Raw genomic sequence first — 19,103 nt, forward strand, 5'->3', positions numbered from 1 at the left:
TGCTGCTTAGCTGTTGGCACATTTCAAAGTGATGACTCTCACTGGTGGACTCTCTAAATCTTTAAATTGTGTTTTCTTAACCTGCCTCTCCCTCTCCCAAACAAAAACATGGCATTGGCTGAAATGGATGTGCACAAATTTTCCGCTAATTCAAAACAATCAAGTTCGTTTTTTTTCCCTCTCTCTTTTGTACCATTTTGCAAAAGTTCTTTACCTCACCCTCAGTCTATTAATTCTCCCCATGGCTGAAGAACCAGTCTTGTTCTTAAATGGCTACTTAGTTTAGTGAATACGATCGAAGGTCATGAGGGTCATGGTCTGTCAGTCCTCACCATTCAACCTGCCCTTTTTGCTATGTTTTGTTATGTTCTTTCCTGGATTCCTGCTTCCCTCTATGTGTAACAACGCAAGCTTTTGTAGCTTGATTTACAGTGTGTCAAGAGTTGCTGTGTGGATGTGGAGAAGAGGGGACCCAAACGCTGGACTCATGGTGAGGATTAAGAGTGTTTATTGGAATGGCAGGATGAACGGATGAACAGAACAGGGAAGACGGCAGGCTGACTGACTGAGCTGAACTGAAAGGCAAACACGTGGAATAGACAGCGGTGATAACATCAATGACAGGACGATGAACAGAAGGAAACTGAAGACTTAAATACTCTGAGTGATGATAACGACTGGAGACGAATGAGTACACAGCTGAACATAATCTGACTAATGACACATGCAGTGGAACTAGAACATAATGCACAGAAAAGGTTTTACACAGTGAAACACGAGCATGTAGAAAATAAACCGAACACGAACAAACTGAAATCGCTGGGTCAACGACCCAGGAACCCTGAAAAGATGGAGACTGAGACAAAGTATGGTGGAAAGAGGCGTTTATTTGCCTACATATATCTAAAGCCATGACAATCAATAGCAGGTCAAGCCTTCTAACAGCAATCACTCCTCTGTCTAATGACAAATGGCAGCCTTAAATACTCTCAGCTGTTAAGGACTAAATCATTATTTACTCTCAGGTGAGTTTAGCAAATTGTAACATTCCATACACATTGTACAATACACAATCTCAATAAACAAATATACACATATTTTACCATTCTGATAATAATCTGTGGGGATAAATACAGTGGCTTGCAGTATTCGCCCCCCTTTAACTTTCCCACATTTTGTCACATTACAGCAACAAACATGAAGCAATTTTATTGGAATTCCACGTGAAAGACCAACACAAAGTGGTGCACACGTGAGAAGTGGAACGAAAATTACACGTGATTCCAAACATTTTTCACAAATAAATAACTGAAAAGTGCGGTGTGGGTAATTATTCAGCCCCCTGAGTAGGGATGGGTATCGTTTAGGTTTTATCCGATACCGGTGCCAAACCGGTACTTTTGAAATGGTGCCGGTGCTTAAACGGTGCTCAAACCGGTGCTTAAAGAATGAAGAAAACAAAATTGGTCCAAAAACCTCTCATATTTTTATTTTTAGAAGTCTCTTTTTTTTCTGCAAAATGATAACCAAGTTAACCTTTTCTATTAATACAACATACCTCCTTTGGTTAGAACTTTGCTTAAACAATGGAAAACACAAACTTTGTCCTAAAACCTCTCATGTTTAGCTGGGGGTTTTTGTAAAAAGATAACAATGTTAGCCTTTTTTGCAGCTCTAGGGCATATATGGTATCACTCTATCAAACAAGACGACAACAACAACAATCTTTATTTATAGAGCACATTTAAAAGCCTTGGGCATACCAAAGTGCTTTACATAAAACAATAAAAAGGTTCAAACATTGATAACGGACAAATAAAAATGACGAGTATGTTCACAGATAAAAGCCACCAATAAAAATGACTACAGCACATGGGTAATAGCAAGATAAAAGCTGTACCACCATAATAAAAGACACCAATAGAAAGATAGGAGGGAATTAAGACAAGAGGTCAATAGGTCACAGCAACCAAACAAACAAACAAACCAGCAATTAAAAGGTGGAGAAGGCAAGTTTAAAAAGATATGTTTTAAGCTGTGATTTAAAAGAATGAATAGAATCAGATGCCCGGATGCCAATCGGGAGATTGTTCCACAGCACAGGTGCGACAAGAGCAAACGATCGATCACCTCTAGTCTTAAGTCGAGATCTGGGCTGAGCCAGCAGTAACTGTGATGATGACCTTAAAGCCCTAGAAGGAGCATAAGGCAGCCGCATGTAACTACGACGGTGTTTGCTAGTTCACCTTATGTGCATTAATTTAATAACGTGGATAGCTATGCTATCCTGCTTTAAATGAAAATAAAATGTTTACAGCTCAAATGTTTTTCAGGTTTTTGCAGAAGAATATACAACTGCTCTGCAGAGTATAAAGAGCAAAAAGGAAGGAAATCAGCATTATCTAAACAAAATGATGAACCAAACTGAGATCTGGTCTGTTCCAAACACATCGAGGTAGAAATGTTCTGACATTAAAGCTGCTGAAGAGCACCGAGGATCGACAGAAATCCTGTTTATCTAAGTGCTGCAGGAATTAGTCTATAAACATGGAAAACTCTTTGGTAAGATGCCTGAAATATGCTTTTAAAATTCCACAGATGGTTTAAATACATGTATGAACACTGAGCTGCTGCTTTTTAAGCTGAACGAGTCATAAACACGGGATTTCCAAACAAGCATCTTAACAAAAGAAACTCCAGGAGTTTCGTCACAGGAGTTTCAAAAAAGTTTTATGTTTTGGGAAGTTAAAGTCATGCATCCATGCTGTAGTGTGTTTCTGATTTGTTTGCCCTTTTCACTGCTTCAATACTGCTCGGTGACTAGTTGGCACCGATTGTAGGCAAGTCAACATCTTCCACGCAAACTATGACAACTGCAGCAATCTGCTTGCAACCAGAGCAATCACACGAAGGTTTTTAGTGAAGCACAGCAGACGACTGGTTTCACCTAAAAACAAAAAGCAGCTTCCAGCGGCCACTCGCCAACCGGTCGAGGGATCAACATTTGTCCCCAGTGGTTGTGGTGGAGTCACCAACCAGGCTCTAGGTCTGTACGATTTTGAAGTTTCTGATGGAGCTCGTGTAACTTTTCTTCCAGAACATTCTTAAACTGAGCAGCTTTAAACGCTGTAGGTATGTCTGTGAGTTTTGTCCCTCTTCAAGCTCTCAGTGATGAAATAAACATTTTCCAATCAACATAAAAATATTTCTATGTTTTGAAAACTGCACCAAATGTTTGAGGTGTGGATTTTTGAGATCGTTTTTTGTTATAATGTCCCATTTTCTCCCTTTTCTCTCTTTTCCTTCCTCTTCCACTGACCACGCCCCCTAACAGACTGAATGACCCTGAAGTCTGAAAACAGAGAAAGAGGGCAGAGAAGCACGAGTTATAAAGTGTGACTTCCTGTGTCCTATTGAAGCTCCACTGACTGATGAAATCAACTTGGGGTGTATGTAGGTAAGGTCAGACAGAGTGACATCATCTGTCACGTTTGATGTGAGATCATTGTTGATGTCAGATGGAGTCAGTGTCAGAGTCGAAGTCTGGCACCATCACCTCTATGTCGTAGTACTTTCCCTTCTCCGTCATTCGCTCACTGAAAACCTCCTTCATCATCTCCACGTCCTCCTCTTCCTCCTCTTCTTTGGGTTCCTGAGGATGAAATAGAGCAGGAGGGATACAGGAGATGTTGCGTAAACATGGAGGCCTCCTGGACCTTTCTGACTCTAAGACCGAACCCATTTTCTCATTTTCAACATCTGTTTTATTTTCTTTTTACTATTTTAAATTAAATATAAGCTTTAAATAATTTTCCAGTCACTGCATCTGTATTTATTTAGATTCAACATTTTACTTACTTATTTTAGTGTCTCACTGTTTTTGGAAATTCTGCTGCACTCTTTAAAAACATTAACACTTCAACATATTTACAGCTTTCACAGGCAGAAGTGGAACTGGACTCATTAACATAATTATAATAATAATAATAATAATACATTTTATTTGAGGGCGCCTTTCAGAAACCCAAGGACACCTTACAAAAAACACAATTAATAAAAGGAACAATAGTCATAAAAAAATAAGTTAAAATTACAAAACAGAGCGTGACAACAAATAAAATCAGCATTAAAGCGAATAAGCCAGTTTAAACAGATGTGTGTGTGTTTTGAGCTGTGTCTTGAATATAGAGAGGGAGTCAATATTTCTTAGTGCAGGAGGAAGAGAGTTCCAGAGCCGAGGAGCAGAGCGAATAATTCCATACAGAATTATTATATGGACACAAATCCTTGGACAGTCAATGACCTGAATTCTGGAAACCACAGATATACAATACAATAAAACTTTATTTATTGAGCACATTTAAAAACCAACGGTATGCCAAAGTGCTTCACATAAAAGACAGAAAATAAGACAAAAATATTATAAAAATTAAATATTATTAAATATTATAGGAACATAACAAAGTACCAAGTATGCTAACAGGTCAGTGTCACTAATACACAGGAATAGCATAAAATGCATATCAAGTAAAACATGTTAAAAGCACAAAGCCAGAAAAGATATGTATAAATGGTAAAATAGAATAAGTCTAGGGATTAGATACAGGCATTAACGAGTAGGAAAGGCTAATTAAATAAATAGGTTTTTAACCATGATTTAAATGATTAGATAGAATCAGTTTTCAGTTTTATTTGTCATATGCAAGTTAGCGGTTGATCTGATATCCTCGTGTTGGTGTTGTTCCCAGATCATCATACTAAATGTTGTTCCAGGATTAACATTGCAAGTGACCAATCAGAATGTTGTGACGTCATACTTTTGCGACTTCGGGAAAAACCGGCGTAAAACAAAAAACTGTACTTAAGCTGCGTGAAACCGCCTCTGTCCGCCGATCAACGGACCCTGACCCTAACCCTAACCGTAACCCTTTAATAAACAGTAAGCAGAATTGATATTGTCCTTGCAACATTGGAATTTCATAAATGCACGAATGGCTTGGCGCGCAAAAGAATAACGTCACAACAATGTGATTGGTCACTTGCAATATTGAACCTGGAACAACATTTTCATGATGGTCTGGGAACAACACCAACACGAGGATATCAGATCATCCCAAGTTAGCACAGGGTCAACATTGCAATGAAATGTGTTTGACGAGCAGCAGTCACTCAGCAGCATGGTACAGTAGAAGAAAATATAATAAAATACAGAGATGGGCAGTAACGCGTTACAAGTAACGCGTTACTGTAATCTGATTACTTTTTTCAAGTAACGAGTAAAGTAAGGGATTACTATTGCAAAATCGGTAATTAGATTACCGTTACTTTCCTGTAGTAACGCTGCGTTACTGCGTTACTAAAACCCTGATTTTTTTGCGAGAATGTCTCATGACAGTGACGTAAGCGAGTGCGACATTGGTGACAACAGCTGTGTGCTGATCAACAGTGGATCATATATCAATTGTGGGAGAGAGTATGAGCGTGCAGTGTTTAAAGCGTGGAAGTACTGACCTTATTTTGAGTTTGATTCCATAAAAAGTGACAAAAACATTAGCGTCCGCTGTGCGTGGGAAGAAAACTTTTTACAGCAAAAAAAACCCTAAACTTCCGAGCAAGCACCGAGTGCGCAACGGCGTAATGGGAAACTCACAGAGAAACTCGCGGATTCTTCAACTGACCGCGGCACACCTGCACCAGGGTAAACCTCCGCCTACCGCAGTCCTGCTTTACAGGTGAAAATAGAGCAACAGGACCGCTGAGTCTTTGACTTTATTTATTTTCTGCTGTGTTTTACTTGCATCTATTTGAAAGACTGAGTGTAAACACAAAAAATATTTTATTTTATGTGCTGGAATGTGCAGAAAATAGGTTTAAATGTTAAACTAATTTATTCAAGTCAGAGAATGGTGCATATAATTAAATTTTTGCTTGATGCATAAAGTTAAAAGATTAAAACTGATAAAACAAGTTAAAAAATAGACTTTTCCATTTGATTACATTTTTTATGATGGATTATGCAGAAAAAGTAGAATTGGGCTGAAAGATCTATCGCTTTATCACCTCTTCAGGTTCTAAATCGTGTTTTTAAAAAGTAACTAAGTAACTAAGTAATTTATTACTTTTGAAAACAAGTAATCAGTAAAGTAACGGGATTACTTTTGGGGGGAAGTAATCAGTAATTAGTTACTGATTACTTTTTTCAAGTAACTTGACCAGCACTGATAAAATATAATAATAATAAAAAATAGTAAAGAGCAAAATATTAGAGAGACGTGGTAAAAGAGAAAGGATTACTGATGATTATTGGATGAATGGATTTCCTTCTTCTCCAACTCAGGAAGTCCTGTTACCTCCGCTGTAGAAACAAAGTCTGGGTCAGATCTCATTAAACAGCATTTAATTTATTATCTTTTTGAGAAGCTAACAGTAAGTGATTTTAAAAAAGAAAAAAGTTGACAAGCTGACAAACTCATTCTCATTCAATCTTTATGAAAAAAAATTCTAAGGTTTCTAGAAATTACTGAAAATATTTAAAATTCTGCTGATAAACCACTTCATCGGGGCTTCCAGTGTAACCAAAAGGGTGTCTGTACCTAAACTTCCTGTTTTGTCCTCTGTTAATTGTTCATGACTGCGTGTAAATTATACATTATCATAACAATCTTAAGAAACTTTTTTTTTTGATTAAAATTCCTTTCATTGTTCTCATCCTACCTTCTACCCAAGTTCACCCATTGACACCTCACCCATGTCATGTTGGACCACCCCCTACTACTGCAGCCAATCTGATGTTAACAGCTCCACTATCAATGAGCAACTCAGTTGATTATTGATTGACACATCAATCAATAATCAGCAATCAGACGAAATGTCTCCAACAAGTTGGAAAACCTCCAGCTAACTTGAGTTAATCTGACTTTTATAAGTGACAAACTGCCAGCTGTGTACATGGAACCCAAATTGACCAGACCCAGCCTGAATCAAGTCAACTTATCTCTGAATAAGTGGCTCTAGCCCTTTCTATACCCAAGTACAGATTGGGTTTCAATTCTTTGGGTGAAGTGCTAATTTAAACAATTTAGAGAAAGGGATGCCAAACGTACCTATAACCATAATCCTTTATTTATCGAGGTAATATTCTTGTTGAGATAAATATGTTGTTAAAGACAGAGGAGGGCAGTATTTAAGGGGAAAAGGTGATTTTTGTGAAGTTTAAAGTGCCACAGTATAACATGGGCTCAAGTCCTCACAGCGCTGTGGAACACCAGTGTGCATCACTTCTCTGTCACCAGCCAATCAAATTGAAGAAATAACAGTCCTCATGACATCACTGCTGTGAATAAAACCATGTCACCTTTTCATAAAACAAACAAAAACAAAACACTGTTATCACAATTTATTGATAGAGGAGAATCGTTTTTGTTTCCTAGCAACACCAAATGCTTGAGATAAGTGCTCAGAAAATCGGATCGTGTACACTTACAGTGCATAGACCACACTGTCTGTGAATAAAGAGTAGAATAACCCATTTATAACTATCAGCCCAAATCTGGTTTATGACTCTGGGGACATCTGGAGCGATGCTTGTTTTCTGGGTTGACTTGGGAGTGCCACTGTGATCACAATGGATGGATGGATGACACTTTGGAAAGACTAAACAGCAACTTAAACATGTTTTCACTGACCAAAAGAGACTTTTGGAGACACTCATATGGATCCTACTGTTGCAGGCATCTGTCTATAGCTTTGTGTATTTAAAACCTCAGAGGAAAGATTCCAACAACAGCTGGAAGACACGCAACTTAATTTAAATCTGGATTACACCTCATGATGACACGAGGATGCAAACCATGAGGAGAAGGGGAATGGGACATAGTAATTATTCCAAGTTGATCATTAATTAATTAGGCCTAATTAATTAATTAATTAAGTCTAACCTTGCTTCTACCTGAACCGGGCTGTGGGCGCTCCTGTCCGGGTGTCTGCGCTCACCTGTATGTGTTTCACCGAATTAAAACAGTTTTTAACGCGTCACTGCTCCCAAAACTCCTCTGCTGCTTTCACGGATCCCCAAAGAGTCGACATTCACACACACGAGGACCAAAAATTGAAAAAAAGAAAAACGGTTTAGAGATAATAAATGCTCAGTCACACTGATCAGTAATTATCAGCGTAATATGTCACCGTTGGATAAACAGTAAAGAGTTAATTGTAATGTCCAATTATCAGGTATGAAGCCCTAACTTGTGATTTTATGATGTAAACCCAAATGAATAAAGTGTGTTCGTAAGTCTTTGAAAATAATACACAAAGTACCAATATTCATTAAACACATTATGTAAAAATAAATTTTATACATAAATAGAATTTACAATTTTTAACTATTTATACAAAAGCTGCATTCAACAGGTTTTATATTAAAGGTGGGGAGATTTATCAGGTAAATAAAATAATGTGATATAAGAATGATGGGAGTCCACAGTCCTGGATCCTCTTTGCTGTTTTTCATTTCATGATGCTTCAAATGCTCTCATATGGTGAAAGGTCTGATCTGCAGGCACCACAACTCTTCTGCTATGAAGCCATGCTGCAGTCCTGGAAGAAATCAATCATTTAGTAAATTAGTGATAAAGTCAAGCAGAAAGAGAACTGAGGCAATTGACTGAGCATGCGCTGCAGCCAGGGGCACGGGAACATTTCACTATTAGAAGGGGAAGAAGTTACAGGAGAAAAATCATGAAGCCGAAGATGAAAAGAGGATGACTTCGTCTTGTTGTCGATTCTGAGGTGGGCTCAGTGACTTCAGACGCTTTCACAGTCACTCGACCTGAAAACATCCAGAGAACATCCTGTGGATTTAATAAGGACAACCTCAAAGAGAAAACTAACGGGAAAGGTGCAGAGACCATAGCAGTCACCAGGGGGCGCCCTTCACTGTAACTTCAACTGCATCAATGCGTCCTGCTCTTTTCTGTTTTAAATCAAATTCAGTGGCAGATCTAGAAAGTTTTACATGGGGGCGGGGTCAAAGGAGGGGCAAGAGGTCTAGGCAGGTGGCACATACCTCTGCAGGGAAGTATGAGAAAATGCCCTATATGTAAATGCAGTCAACAAGATATCCACAAAAACCTTTAAAACTATTTATTGTTTCATCATCTCTTCTAAGAAAACAAAGTCAGGGTGATTTTTTACAAGCAAGTAGAAAAACTTTGTTCATTACCTGCAAAACTCACTGGCAAGACATTAACAATCATGCGCAGGTCAAAAGTCTATGAAGGTGGCCCTGTCCTGCCCTGTGCTCGCATCTTATATATCAAAGCAGAATAATCAGAAAATCCTCACTATAGAGGACAGAGATCAGTTATAAATAAGTTATTAAGATAAATAAATAATTAAGACACATTAAAAATAAACTGCTGAAGTAGAATCCATCCATGCATCCATCCTCTTTTGCTTAACCAATTCAGGGTCGCGACTCGCGGGTGAGGATGAGTCAGTAAGTGGACAACTCGGACCAAGGTAGAGTGACCAGGTATCCCTCCTTACGATTTACTGCACAGCGATTTTATCCCCCTCTAGACGCTCTAGTTTCCAAAAATCATCACTGCAAGACAGACCTGTCACGAAAGTCTGGATCTTATTGAATGACTGTGAAGAAAGCAGTAAAGATCATCACGGGCCTCCTGCACTTTAACATGTCTGCATGTACGCAGCAATTCTCCACAGTGGAAACCTACAAATCACAAGCTACTCAGATGTTTGTGGAACATGAAAAACTGCCAAAAATATCCGTGTAGGTTGTGAAAATGAGAAACAGCTACGATGCAGACAAGAAAACTTTTACTGGCTGGTGGAACATGAATGTAAGAAAGGCTTTTCTCACGTGAGCTTCACAGCTGATCGATGCATCCTCACTGAAAGCCAAATGAGACTTGAACCAGACTGAGAGGCTCCTTTCATTACCAAGAAGCTCATACAAATAAAATATGCGTTTCAAATGCCAAACTCCTGTGTCACACACACTCTTTGTTTTTTACATTTAGTTTTCTGGGATCTCGTCACAATACGCACAGCCTGTGTAACCTACCAACTGTGGTGACCTGGTGACCCCTCCCTCTGTCGCCACCTTCAGGACAAACTCAGACTTCATGTCCTGGAGGACCTCTGAGTGTAGCAGTCCACTCTCTGAGTGTTTTCTGGCTGCTGAGAGAACAAGATGTCAACATCTGCTGCAGCTGTTCACTCCCCAGCCGTTTACTGTGTGTGTGTGTGTGTGTGTGTGTGTGTGTGTGTGTGTGTGTGTGTGTGTGTGTGTGTGTGTGTGTGTGTGTAACCAGCACTAACGGCTAACGGATGCCTCTGTGAACATCTGTAAAAAAAGTGTGGGTTTGCTGTGGTTTCTGATGTTTCATGACGTTCATCCGTACTGTTATTGCCCGGACCCCTCACACACACACAAACAGACACACACATTCAAGGTGGTGGAGGGAGGTAAGGCATCTTTGGCCGGCCTCAGACCACCAACCGCCCTCTCTTTATCTCCTTTTTCCTCTCTTAGCCTTTTTTTCTGGCTCCGGAAAACCAGAAGCCTCCTGCGTTGCACAATTTCGGCCCTCAGCAAGCAGCCAGCAGGAGGCTCTGAGTGGGTGGGGGCCAGGGTGGGAGTATGGTGTATTATTGTCTGATAATAGCATATGATGCTCTGTGACAGGCTGAGGTCTCTGTTAGCACTGATGACATCTCACTGTGGAGTTTGGGCAATAAGTCCCATTAAACCTGCGGGACTTTCGGGGCCTCCGTGACATTCAGTGACCCCTAAAGTGTTCGTAACTTTGTGTTCATTTAAATGTAACTTTACATGGAAAGACTGAGATTGTTTCCATCAGTTTACATTCAATAATCAGCAAGTCAAAGCGTGTTTCTAGCAGATTTGATGGAAAATCAAAAAATGAAATCTCTCATTGATGAAGGTGATCAGACACTTTGCTTTGGCGGCTTCCTGTTGGCTTTGCTAATCCAGCGCATGAAGACACACGGAGCAGAAACAACACACTTCAGAGTGAATCAAAAGCAGACGATCGTAAAAAATAAAATAAAATAAAATAAAGTGCAAAGCAAAAACAAAGTCAGCCGTGTTTACACTAAACAGGCTCTCTGCTTGCTCCTGCTGCAGGCGACGATCTTTACTGTGTCTAATGACTTGGTGTATTAGTGATTTAACATTTTTGTGGTTGTTGTGCGTTGGTTTTACTGTTTTTATATTGTTCTTTGTGGATGATTGTTTCAGAGTCTGTCTGTTTCCAATAAGGGGCAATAAAATAACTGACCTGAACAGTGACATCAGCACCCAGAGGTCACTCACGGTCATGTTAGAGTTTCTTATGTGATTTAAAAAAGCTCAGGCAGTTAAAAAAGAAGAATGAGTGATTCATTTGGAGATTGAGCTTTTTGGTATTTCGACAAACTGGATTATATTTTTATCACTGATTGATATTATGCACGGATTAATCTGACAAGTATTTTCTGTTTAAGTTCTAACTATGCCATCCACTACATTGCTGTGCCGGCATGAACAAACTGAATAATACTTCAGATTACATTTATTCCATTCATTAATATACAGAAAACATACAAATATAGTACTTTTTAGTTCTGCTTTGTGGATATTATAAATGAAATCCAGATTGAAGGCGAAACAACAATTCTTAAGCGAGCAAAGATCCAGATACAAACAGGCAAAATGAAGAAGAAGAAGAAGAAAGAAGAAAGTGTACTTTATTGATCCCCGTGGGGAAATTCCTCTCTGCATTTAACCCATTCACTCTGTGAAGCAGTGGGCAGCCATTGGGCGCCCAGGGAGCAGTGTGTAGGTACGGTACCTTGCACACAGGATATATATATATATATATATAAAAATAGTAATATATAGTAATATAGTATAGTAATATATATAGTAATATATACAGTAATATATATAGTAATATATATATCTCGGTCGTTGTGTCCTTGGGCAAGACACTTCACCCGTTGCCTATTGGTGGTGGTCAGAGGGCCTGGTGGCGCCAGTGTCCGACAGCCTCGCCTCTGTCAGTGCGCCCCAGGGCGGCTGTGGGTACGATGTAGCTTGCCGTGAATCTGTGTGTGAATGGGTGGGTGACTAGATGTGTAAAGCGCTTTGGGGTCCTTAGGGACTAGTAAAGCGCTATACAAATACAGGCCATTTACCATTTATTTGTCAAGAAATGTAGAGGGAACATTATTATTTTCTATTATTACATTAAAGTTGAAAGTCTGCACTTCAAGCACATATTGACTGCTTAATGTAAAATCCCAAAACTCAGAGTTTCCCCACGTAAGGATGAATCAGATATTAATAATTAATCAATAACTGATCAGACTTTATGTTAACTCATTCACTGCCAATGGCTGGCAGTGAATGAGTTAAACTGAGTTTTTTCAAACCTGTTTTCTGGAACGGGTCCTGGATTTAAAGCCATTTCTAAAACGTTGAGTTTTACGTGTGTGAGGCAGCTGAAACTAAACCCAGGCTGTTAATGTTTATCCATTGGATCACATGAGTGATGAGTTCGTCCTGGTAGCTGTCGATAAATGCTGCTGTCAGAAGGAGGGGGGAGTGGAGGAGTGGGGACCCAAATGTAGGAGGCAAAATAAGATGTGTTAAATAACAAAAAGTGAGTCATTTATTGGGCTGGAGACAAGGTCCACAGTAAATACAGCCAACAAAAATCTAAAAACACAGGTGATCACAGAGGACGGCACACAGGAAGCAACAACAGCAGACACGTCTGAAAAGCTTTACCCTCACAAATTTCTCTTCAAGTTGTGCGAGCAGCTCCTGTCTGCAGAGGTTCATGGATTTATTTATTCACTCGATTGTTCTGATAATGAAGAAGAAGGTCCTGAGCTGATGTTTTCCTCTGGTGGATTTATGAAGGTTCAAAACAGAGAGAGATCAGAGGTAATGAGATCCTGAGAATCTAAACATGCACGTTTCTTGCATTACAGTTTATCTGTGACTGAATTCTGACAATAAAACCTAAACTGCTGCAGATCGTTTTACCTGCAGCATCAGGTCACCTAAAACCCGACAACGCTGCTGTCAGCTGCTGTGACATCACTGGGCTGGACACCCTTAGGCAGCTTGGTCTCTGATTGGTCAGTTTTCCTCTTATTCTTAGTGACCACTTTCCGTTTTCTGGTTTGGATTCCATCTTTCTTCAAGGCCAGCGGGCGATTCACCTGCAAACATTTAACAAAGACTCAGCCTCAAAGTACAAGGAACACCTTCTTTGCTGTTTTACTCTTACTAGAGGAAGTAAAGCATGTGGCCAGAGCAGTATTTTACTTTGTAGTACCCGGTGTAGTCTGTAGTAGAGTCCGCAGGCGTTGCAGACGGCTTCTCCTGCAGAGTTTCTCCTCCACAGCGTCGTGTGCTCAGTCAGACAGTTGACACACTGAGTTCCTTTCCTCTGAATCCTGCTCTGGAATAACACACCATACTGTTTTGAAATATATTTTGAGGTAATTTAACACAATTTTCTTTTTCAAACACGACGTTTTAGAGGGAACAAGAACAAGTTTCCCACAGGAAATCTGATTTTTTCAGTAATAAATAAGAGGAAGAAAACTGGCAGGACTTTCAGTGCATGCCCCTCATCCAGCAGATGGTGGTAGATCTGTTCCTGTTGTTCAATTATTTTCTGAAGCAAAAGCCTCAAAACCAGAAGTTTTACCATCAGAATATAAATGAAGTACCTAAAGTAAAAGTATTCACATTCGTCATATTAGAGGATCAGAATTACTGATCGGTTATTGTGTCACTTTATTGTTTCAGCTGGAGGTGTTTTCCATTACTTATATGGGCAGGGTTAAATATAATAATACTTAATAAGAAGAAGAAGAAGTAGCTAAAAATTTTAAATAATGGTATGGAGTACAAAGTACATTAAAAATAGTATTTTCAATTTAATTTTATTTATACAGCGCCAAATCACAACAACAGTTGCCTGAAGGTGCTTTATGTGGTAAGATGGACCCTACAGAGAAAACCCAGCAAACATATGACCCCCTATGAGCAAACACATTAGCGACAGTGGGAAGGAAAAACTCCCTTTTAACAGGAAGAGACCTCCAGCAGAATCAGGCTCAGGGAGAGGCGGGGCCATCTGCTGCGACCGGTTGGGGTGAGAAAAGGAAGACAGGATAAAAGAACAGTATAACAGCATCTAAGTAAAAAGTAGTAGAAACGTGTCAATAAAGTAAAAGTACATTAAAATTGTGCTTCAGTAAATGTACTGAGATACATTCCATCACTGGTCTTGTCAGCAGAAATAAAAAGGTTTACAGCCTGATCGCAGCTGTTTTAATGACCTGCTCACTTTTGAGTTTGTTAGTTTCATGACTGCTTTGACTGACCCAGCACAGGCGGGCGTCCGCTGGGCTTCACCTCCACTCATCTGAGTCTCTACAATGAACCTCTAGACCTTGTTTTTGTATGAACAGACCATCGGAGCAGTCTGTGCTGCAGTGTGACTGAAATTTTGTGTTTTTGTTTCTGAATCTGCGAGCACGCAGGGGTCCACATGGGTCCAACTGACAAAACTGATGTCATCAAATGGTGAGCATGAAGCTCCGCGCAGACGTCCAACTTTTTAATGACTGCTTGGACTCTTTCACGCAAACATAAAGTGCACCCAAATGCCTTTTGAGCCGACTTCAAGCAGACTTCAAATAAGTATAACAGAAATAACTCATCCATCATCTATGCAGTCGTTCTGGTTTGAAACCAAATGTAACCCCTAGTTATGTGCACAAATTAGTTAACTAGCATTTAACTAATGATCTCTGTGTCTGTGCACTGCCCCTGTACAGCTTAAGGATGCTGCTTACTAATGAAGCAGCACCAGCTGCTGAACAAACGAGCATTTGAAACGTGTTCCCTTCTAACTCGAACCAACCAAATAAAAACAGTAAAAAACAAAAATGCAAAGGTCCCGACGGCACAAACCGGAGCGAAGCATCTTTGCGTCTACGTCCATCTTTTATAAACAGTCTATGATTTTAACCCCAACCACAATCTTTTCCTCAACCTCAGCAAACAGCAAAAGCAGAAGTAAACAAGGAGTGAAAACAAAAGTCTGCTGTGAGTGAAACGGAACACAAACCAAGCTCCCCAACGGCGCACTACACCTGCCTTCTTACACTGTTACCACCATCGCTTACACATTTACAACAGCACTCCAAATAATGGTTATCAATTAGTTTCCAAAGCAATAATTAGCTCTTAATATTTATATTTTTATTCCTCGTGAACAGTAAAAAAAACCAAACAACTATTACCCAAAATTAACTTGAAGTTTTATTATAAAGTGTTAGATGGTGTTGTTCATATTGTTCATCACTGGGTATCATAAATAGTTAAGAATTAGTCTGTCAATCAGAGGAGCCACTGAGGCAGGCAGCTGTTCAGGGCCCACGCCAGTAACTTCAAACTACAATGACCTGATCTCCCTAAGAATGCCTGAGCTGGAGTTTTGATCAAACCTGATAACTGATGCGATCAATGAAAATGGTAAATGGCCTGCATTTGTATAGCGCTTTTCTAGTCCCTAAGGACCCCAAAGCGCTTTACACTACATTCAGTCATTCACCCATTCACACACACATTCACACACTGGCAATGGCAAGGTACATTGTAGCCACAGCTGCCCTGGGGCGCACTGACAGAGTGAAGAGGGGAAGAAGAAGAAAAGAGGAAGATTTTGGCTTTAAACAGTGGTTAGCTTGGCCTGCAGAGCAGCCTGGTGTGTTTATCTCCGCAGGCTGTCACATGACTGAGTTGAGGGTGTATGGCGGGAGTCAGAGTCAGAACACCACCGGTACACTGTAGACCGAAGGAACTAGTAAATATGGCATAAATATCTTACAACCAGCCAGCTTGGTCCTGGCATCATTACTGAGCTAAACCTGGTCTCTTCCATTTCTACAGTTGCTGGTTTACTCTCTGTTTTATTGGGCACCAGTAACAGAGTGAAAACTGCCATCTTGAACAGTTTTCTCTAGTTCACTGATGACAGCTGTGTCTGCTGGGGCTAACTGCCAAAGCTGTGAATGCTAACTTATGAAACTGAGACGCAAAGAAATTTGGATGTGTATGCTAAGGTACTCTGATTACTCTGATGTACTGGTGTAAATTATTGTGCTGTGTGTACTTTATTGTCCATTCATCCATTCTCTTCTGCTCATCCTCATCAGGGTCACCCATCCCAGCTACCACAGGACAAACAGAGAGACGACAACCGCTCACACGTACATTCACACGTATGGGTAATTTAGAATTCTAATTCTATAATGTGAAATAATTTACTACATCCCTTCATTAAGTTTTCTCAGAATGATTACGTTTCTGGCACCAGCAGGAAAGAGAAGGGTTTGGTCCAACCTTTAAATGTTAACTATAGGTTCAGGATTCCACTTTTAACTGATTATACTGTATGTACAACGTGCTCTGAAGAGTCCCCATGACAGGACGTCATGTTCCCGTTTGTCATGTCAGTTCAGTCATCAGAAACAAAAAAAATGATCTTTGAAAGTGATATACGTTCTTACTTATATTACTATTTATAATGTGAATTTCTGCCAAAGGCCCCAACAGACACCAGAATCATCAATGACTGCAGCTTTGCAAGCAATTTTTATTATATAAAAGATAAATTAAAATAGATACAGATGCCTGTGAGGGACTTAATTAAAATTAAAACAATAATGTAAACTTCAAAAAAACTCTTCATATATCTATATAAAATGTTATATATAAAAGTCCTACCTGCTGTACAGTGTAGAATTTTAATTTTCTGATGCTCATTTTAAATTGGTGCAATATTATCAATAAAACACGATTTTCAAATTAAAACGTTAATACAATTTTTCAAATACGTGTGTGTCATCTTACAGCTCGTCTCTTCGGTTTCAGCAGCGGTGTGTTGTTGGCTTCCTGTCCGAGGCTGCAGGTGTTACACAGGAGTCGACCTGCAGCGTCTCGCCTCCACAGGGGGGCGCTCTGCGTCCCACAGCTCACGCACTCGCGCTGCTCTGAGCAAACGATGACAAATTACACATCAGCACAAAAGACACACACGCAGATCTACTAGCACAGGCAGGTAAATACTCACCTGGTCCACATCCCTGCCCCCAAGACAGACTGTCAGGTAGCATCCAGTCACCTGCAGAGGGGGAGGAGGGTGTGTACAGGTTGCCATGGTAACTGTTACATCCAGGTGTTGAGGAGAGGAGGTGGGTGGGGGATGGAATCAGAGCATGATTACTATACAAGGATGAAGAAGATGCAGGTGGGATGTAAGCAGGGCTCGGTGACTGACAGCTGGAATCATTCAGCCAGAGGCAGGGGGTGAGGAGGAGCGAGGGAGGGGCCTCTTGGGATGTGCATGGTGATTGGAGGAAAGTGTCTGAAAGGACAGGCCCCACCTGAAAAGAGATCATATCAATGTAAGAGAAACCTGCATCTGACATCTAACAGATCAGCTCATATCAAAACTACCACAGGCTCCCTGACCCCTGAGGAGCCTGGCTGTGGGGTCAGTGACCTAACAGAAAAGGCGTAACAAGAATAAATAAATATATCATATATACATCAATATATAAATCAACTAAATATCAGATGAGGAAACTTTGTTATGTTTGATGAAGGTCAGGCGCTCTGGACGCGTCACAAAAGAAGAAACAAATAATTTCCTGTAATTACTTTTAAAATGGCCTCAGAAGGCCTCGTTCTTTGAGGAATATCAGGAATTTTTGTAAGATCAGGGCCACATTCATCGAACCGAGCTAAGCTGCAACCCCTTTAGTCCCCGGGTACCATCTCTGATACACACGTTTTTTGGGTGTTTTTGAGACATCTGCATCATCAGTGTGATTTTTTTCCCCTGAAAAGCCTGAATTAATTGCACAATACTTTTTTAAGTATTAAAGTATTAAACATTTTTTTAAATGCCAGACGTCGCAAATACGATACAAATGTAAAGTCATATGCAGAAATTCAAATTTCAAGATTTTTTCAAACTAATTTGTCAGATGTTTCAATAAACTCTCCATTTTCCAAAAAAAAAATTCAATCTTCTTTCAAAGAGCTAAACGTGTGCATAAGAATCACCAAATAATTTATGGCGAGCCAAATAACATTTGTCAATAACATTATCAGGACGGCACTTTTTACTTCTGTACAGGTAAAAGCACATTAAAGCAAAAACATTAACTACTTATTCAGAAGAAAGAAAACCCCACTCCATATGTTTATTGAACATCAGATTACATACTTCCATACTTGTACTTGATTACATTTTGACTCCATAAGCAGGAATATAATAAAAGACTCTCACCTTCGTACTGAAGCTTGTTTCAGATCTGTTGGACGTCACAGCAGAAGACCAATAAGCTAACGGCAAATAGTTTGACATCATCGCTGAATTTCTAAGAGGAGGAAAGAAAAATTAAAGACTGAGTTAGTGCTCTCTCTAACACAAAGGATCACTGCTCTATTTTCTGATGGTACTCACAGAGGCTGAAGAGCTTTGAGGGCTTTAACTTCCTCTGAATGCTGCTCTGGGGTCTGAAGGAGGGCGACCAGGAGGAAGAGGAGGTGTCTGACTCCTCCTACAAATTCTGACGTGGGTTTTTTGAAGGGGATTTTTTTTATTATTGAAATTTTGAGTTTCCAGTGTTTACATAGCTGTTATCATTTACTGCTGTAAACATGGTATAATATGAGATCACTGTCAGACTACTGGAGTCCAGGTTCAGCCCACAACTGGCCTCAAAAACACATCAAAAAGTATAGAAAAGAAAAAAATTGTTCTTCTACTTTTCCTGGTCTGCTGTTCCAGTCGTGGACGCTCTAGTTAAACATCGCCACACACAGTACTGAGGTCAGTGTGTGTACAAATAATCACTAATCCACAGGTTCAGTCTGCTCTTACACTCCGTTTCAGTCAGTTTTCTTTACTCTTGGTTCTGTAAGATGTCAGTGAGTGCATTCTTTGATATGGTTGTCTCAGGCACACAGCTCA

General features: G+C 39.9%; 1 protein-coding gene across 3 annotated transcripts; it reads right to left on the minus strand.

Annotated features, from left to right (window-relative positions):
• Nucleotides 1-12,014: 12,014 nt before the first annotated feature.
• Nucleotides 12,015-19,031, minus strand: LOC101481608 (erythroid transcription factor). Of its 3 annotated transcripts, XM_076878263.1 has the most exons (8): nucleotides 18,594-19,031; nucleotides 18,417-18,507; nucleotides 17,346-17,505; nucleotides 17,193-17,243; nucleotides 16,973-17,112; nucleotides 13,377-13,502; nucleotides 13,082-13,260; nucleotides 12,015-12,938 (listed from the first exon to the last, which is right to left on the minus strand). In XM_076878263.1, exons 2-7 carry the CDS (start codon nucleotides 18,495-18,497, stop codon nucleotides 13,099-13,101), a joined length of 720 nt encoding a protein of 239 aa, XP_076734378.1. In that variant the 5' UTR covers nucleotides 18,498-18,507; nucleotides 18,594-19,031; the 3' UTR covers nucleotides 12,015-12,938; nucleotides 13,082-13,098. The 3 variants fall into 3 exon arrangements, with proteins under 3 accessions (XP_076734378.1, XP_004568233.2, XP_012779257.2); XM_004568176.3 differs by having other exon boundaries at nucleotides 17,193-17,505; XM_012923803.3 differs by lacking the exon at nucleotides 12,015-12,938 and having other exon boundaries at nucleotides 13,136-13,260; nucleotides 13,367-13,502; nucleotides 17,193-17,505.
• Nucleotides 19,032-19,103: the final 72 nt, after the last annotated feature.

The sequence above is a fragment of the Maylandia zebra genome, linkage group LG20 (assembly GCF_041146795.1).
Source record: "Maylandia zebra isolate NMK-2024a linkage group LG20, Mzebra_GT3a, whole genome shotgun sequence".
NCBI lineage: Eukaryota > Metazoa > Chordata > Actinopteri > Cichliformes > Cichlidae > Maylandia > Maylandia zebra.

What these genes read in the sequence shown, in the direction of transcription:
- LOC101481608 (XM_004568176.3), bottom strand. Translation starts at nt 18,497, where the DNA reads ATGATGTCAAACTATTTGCCGTTAGCTTATTGGTCTTCTGCTGTGACG. An exon ending in TGAAACCGAAGAGACGAGCT is followed by an intron (nt 13,503 to 16,972) that starts GTAAGATGACAC and finishes GTGTTATTCCAG; the next exon opens with AGCAGGATTCAGAGGAAAGG. An exon ending in TCTACTACAGACTACACCGG is followed by an intron (nt 13,261 to 13,376) that starts GTACTACAAAGT and finishes AAATGTTTGCAG; the next exon opens with GTGAATCGCCCGCTGGCCTT.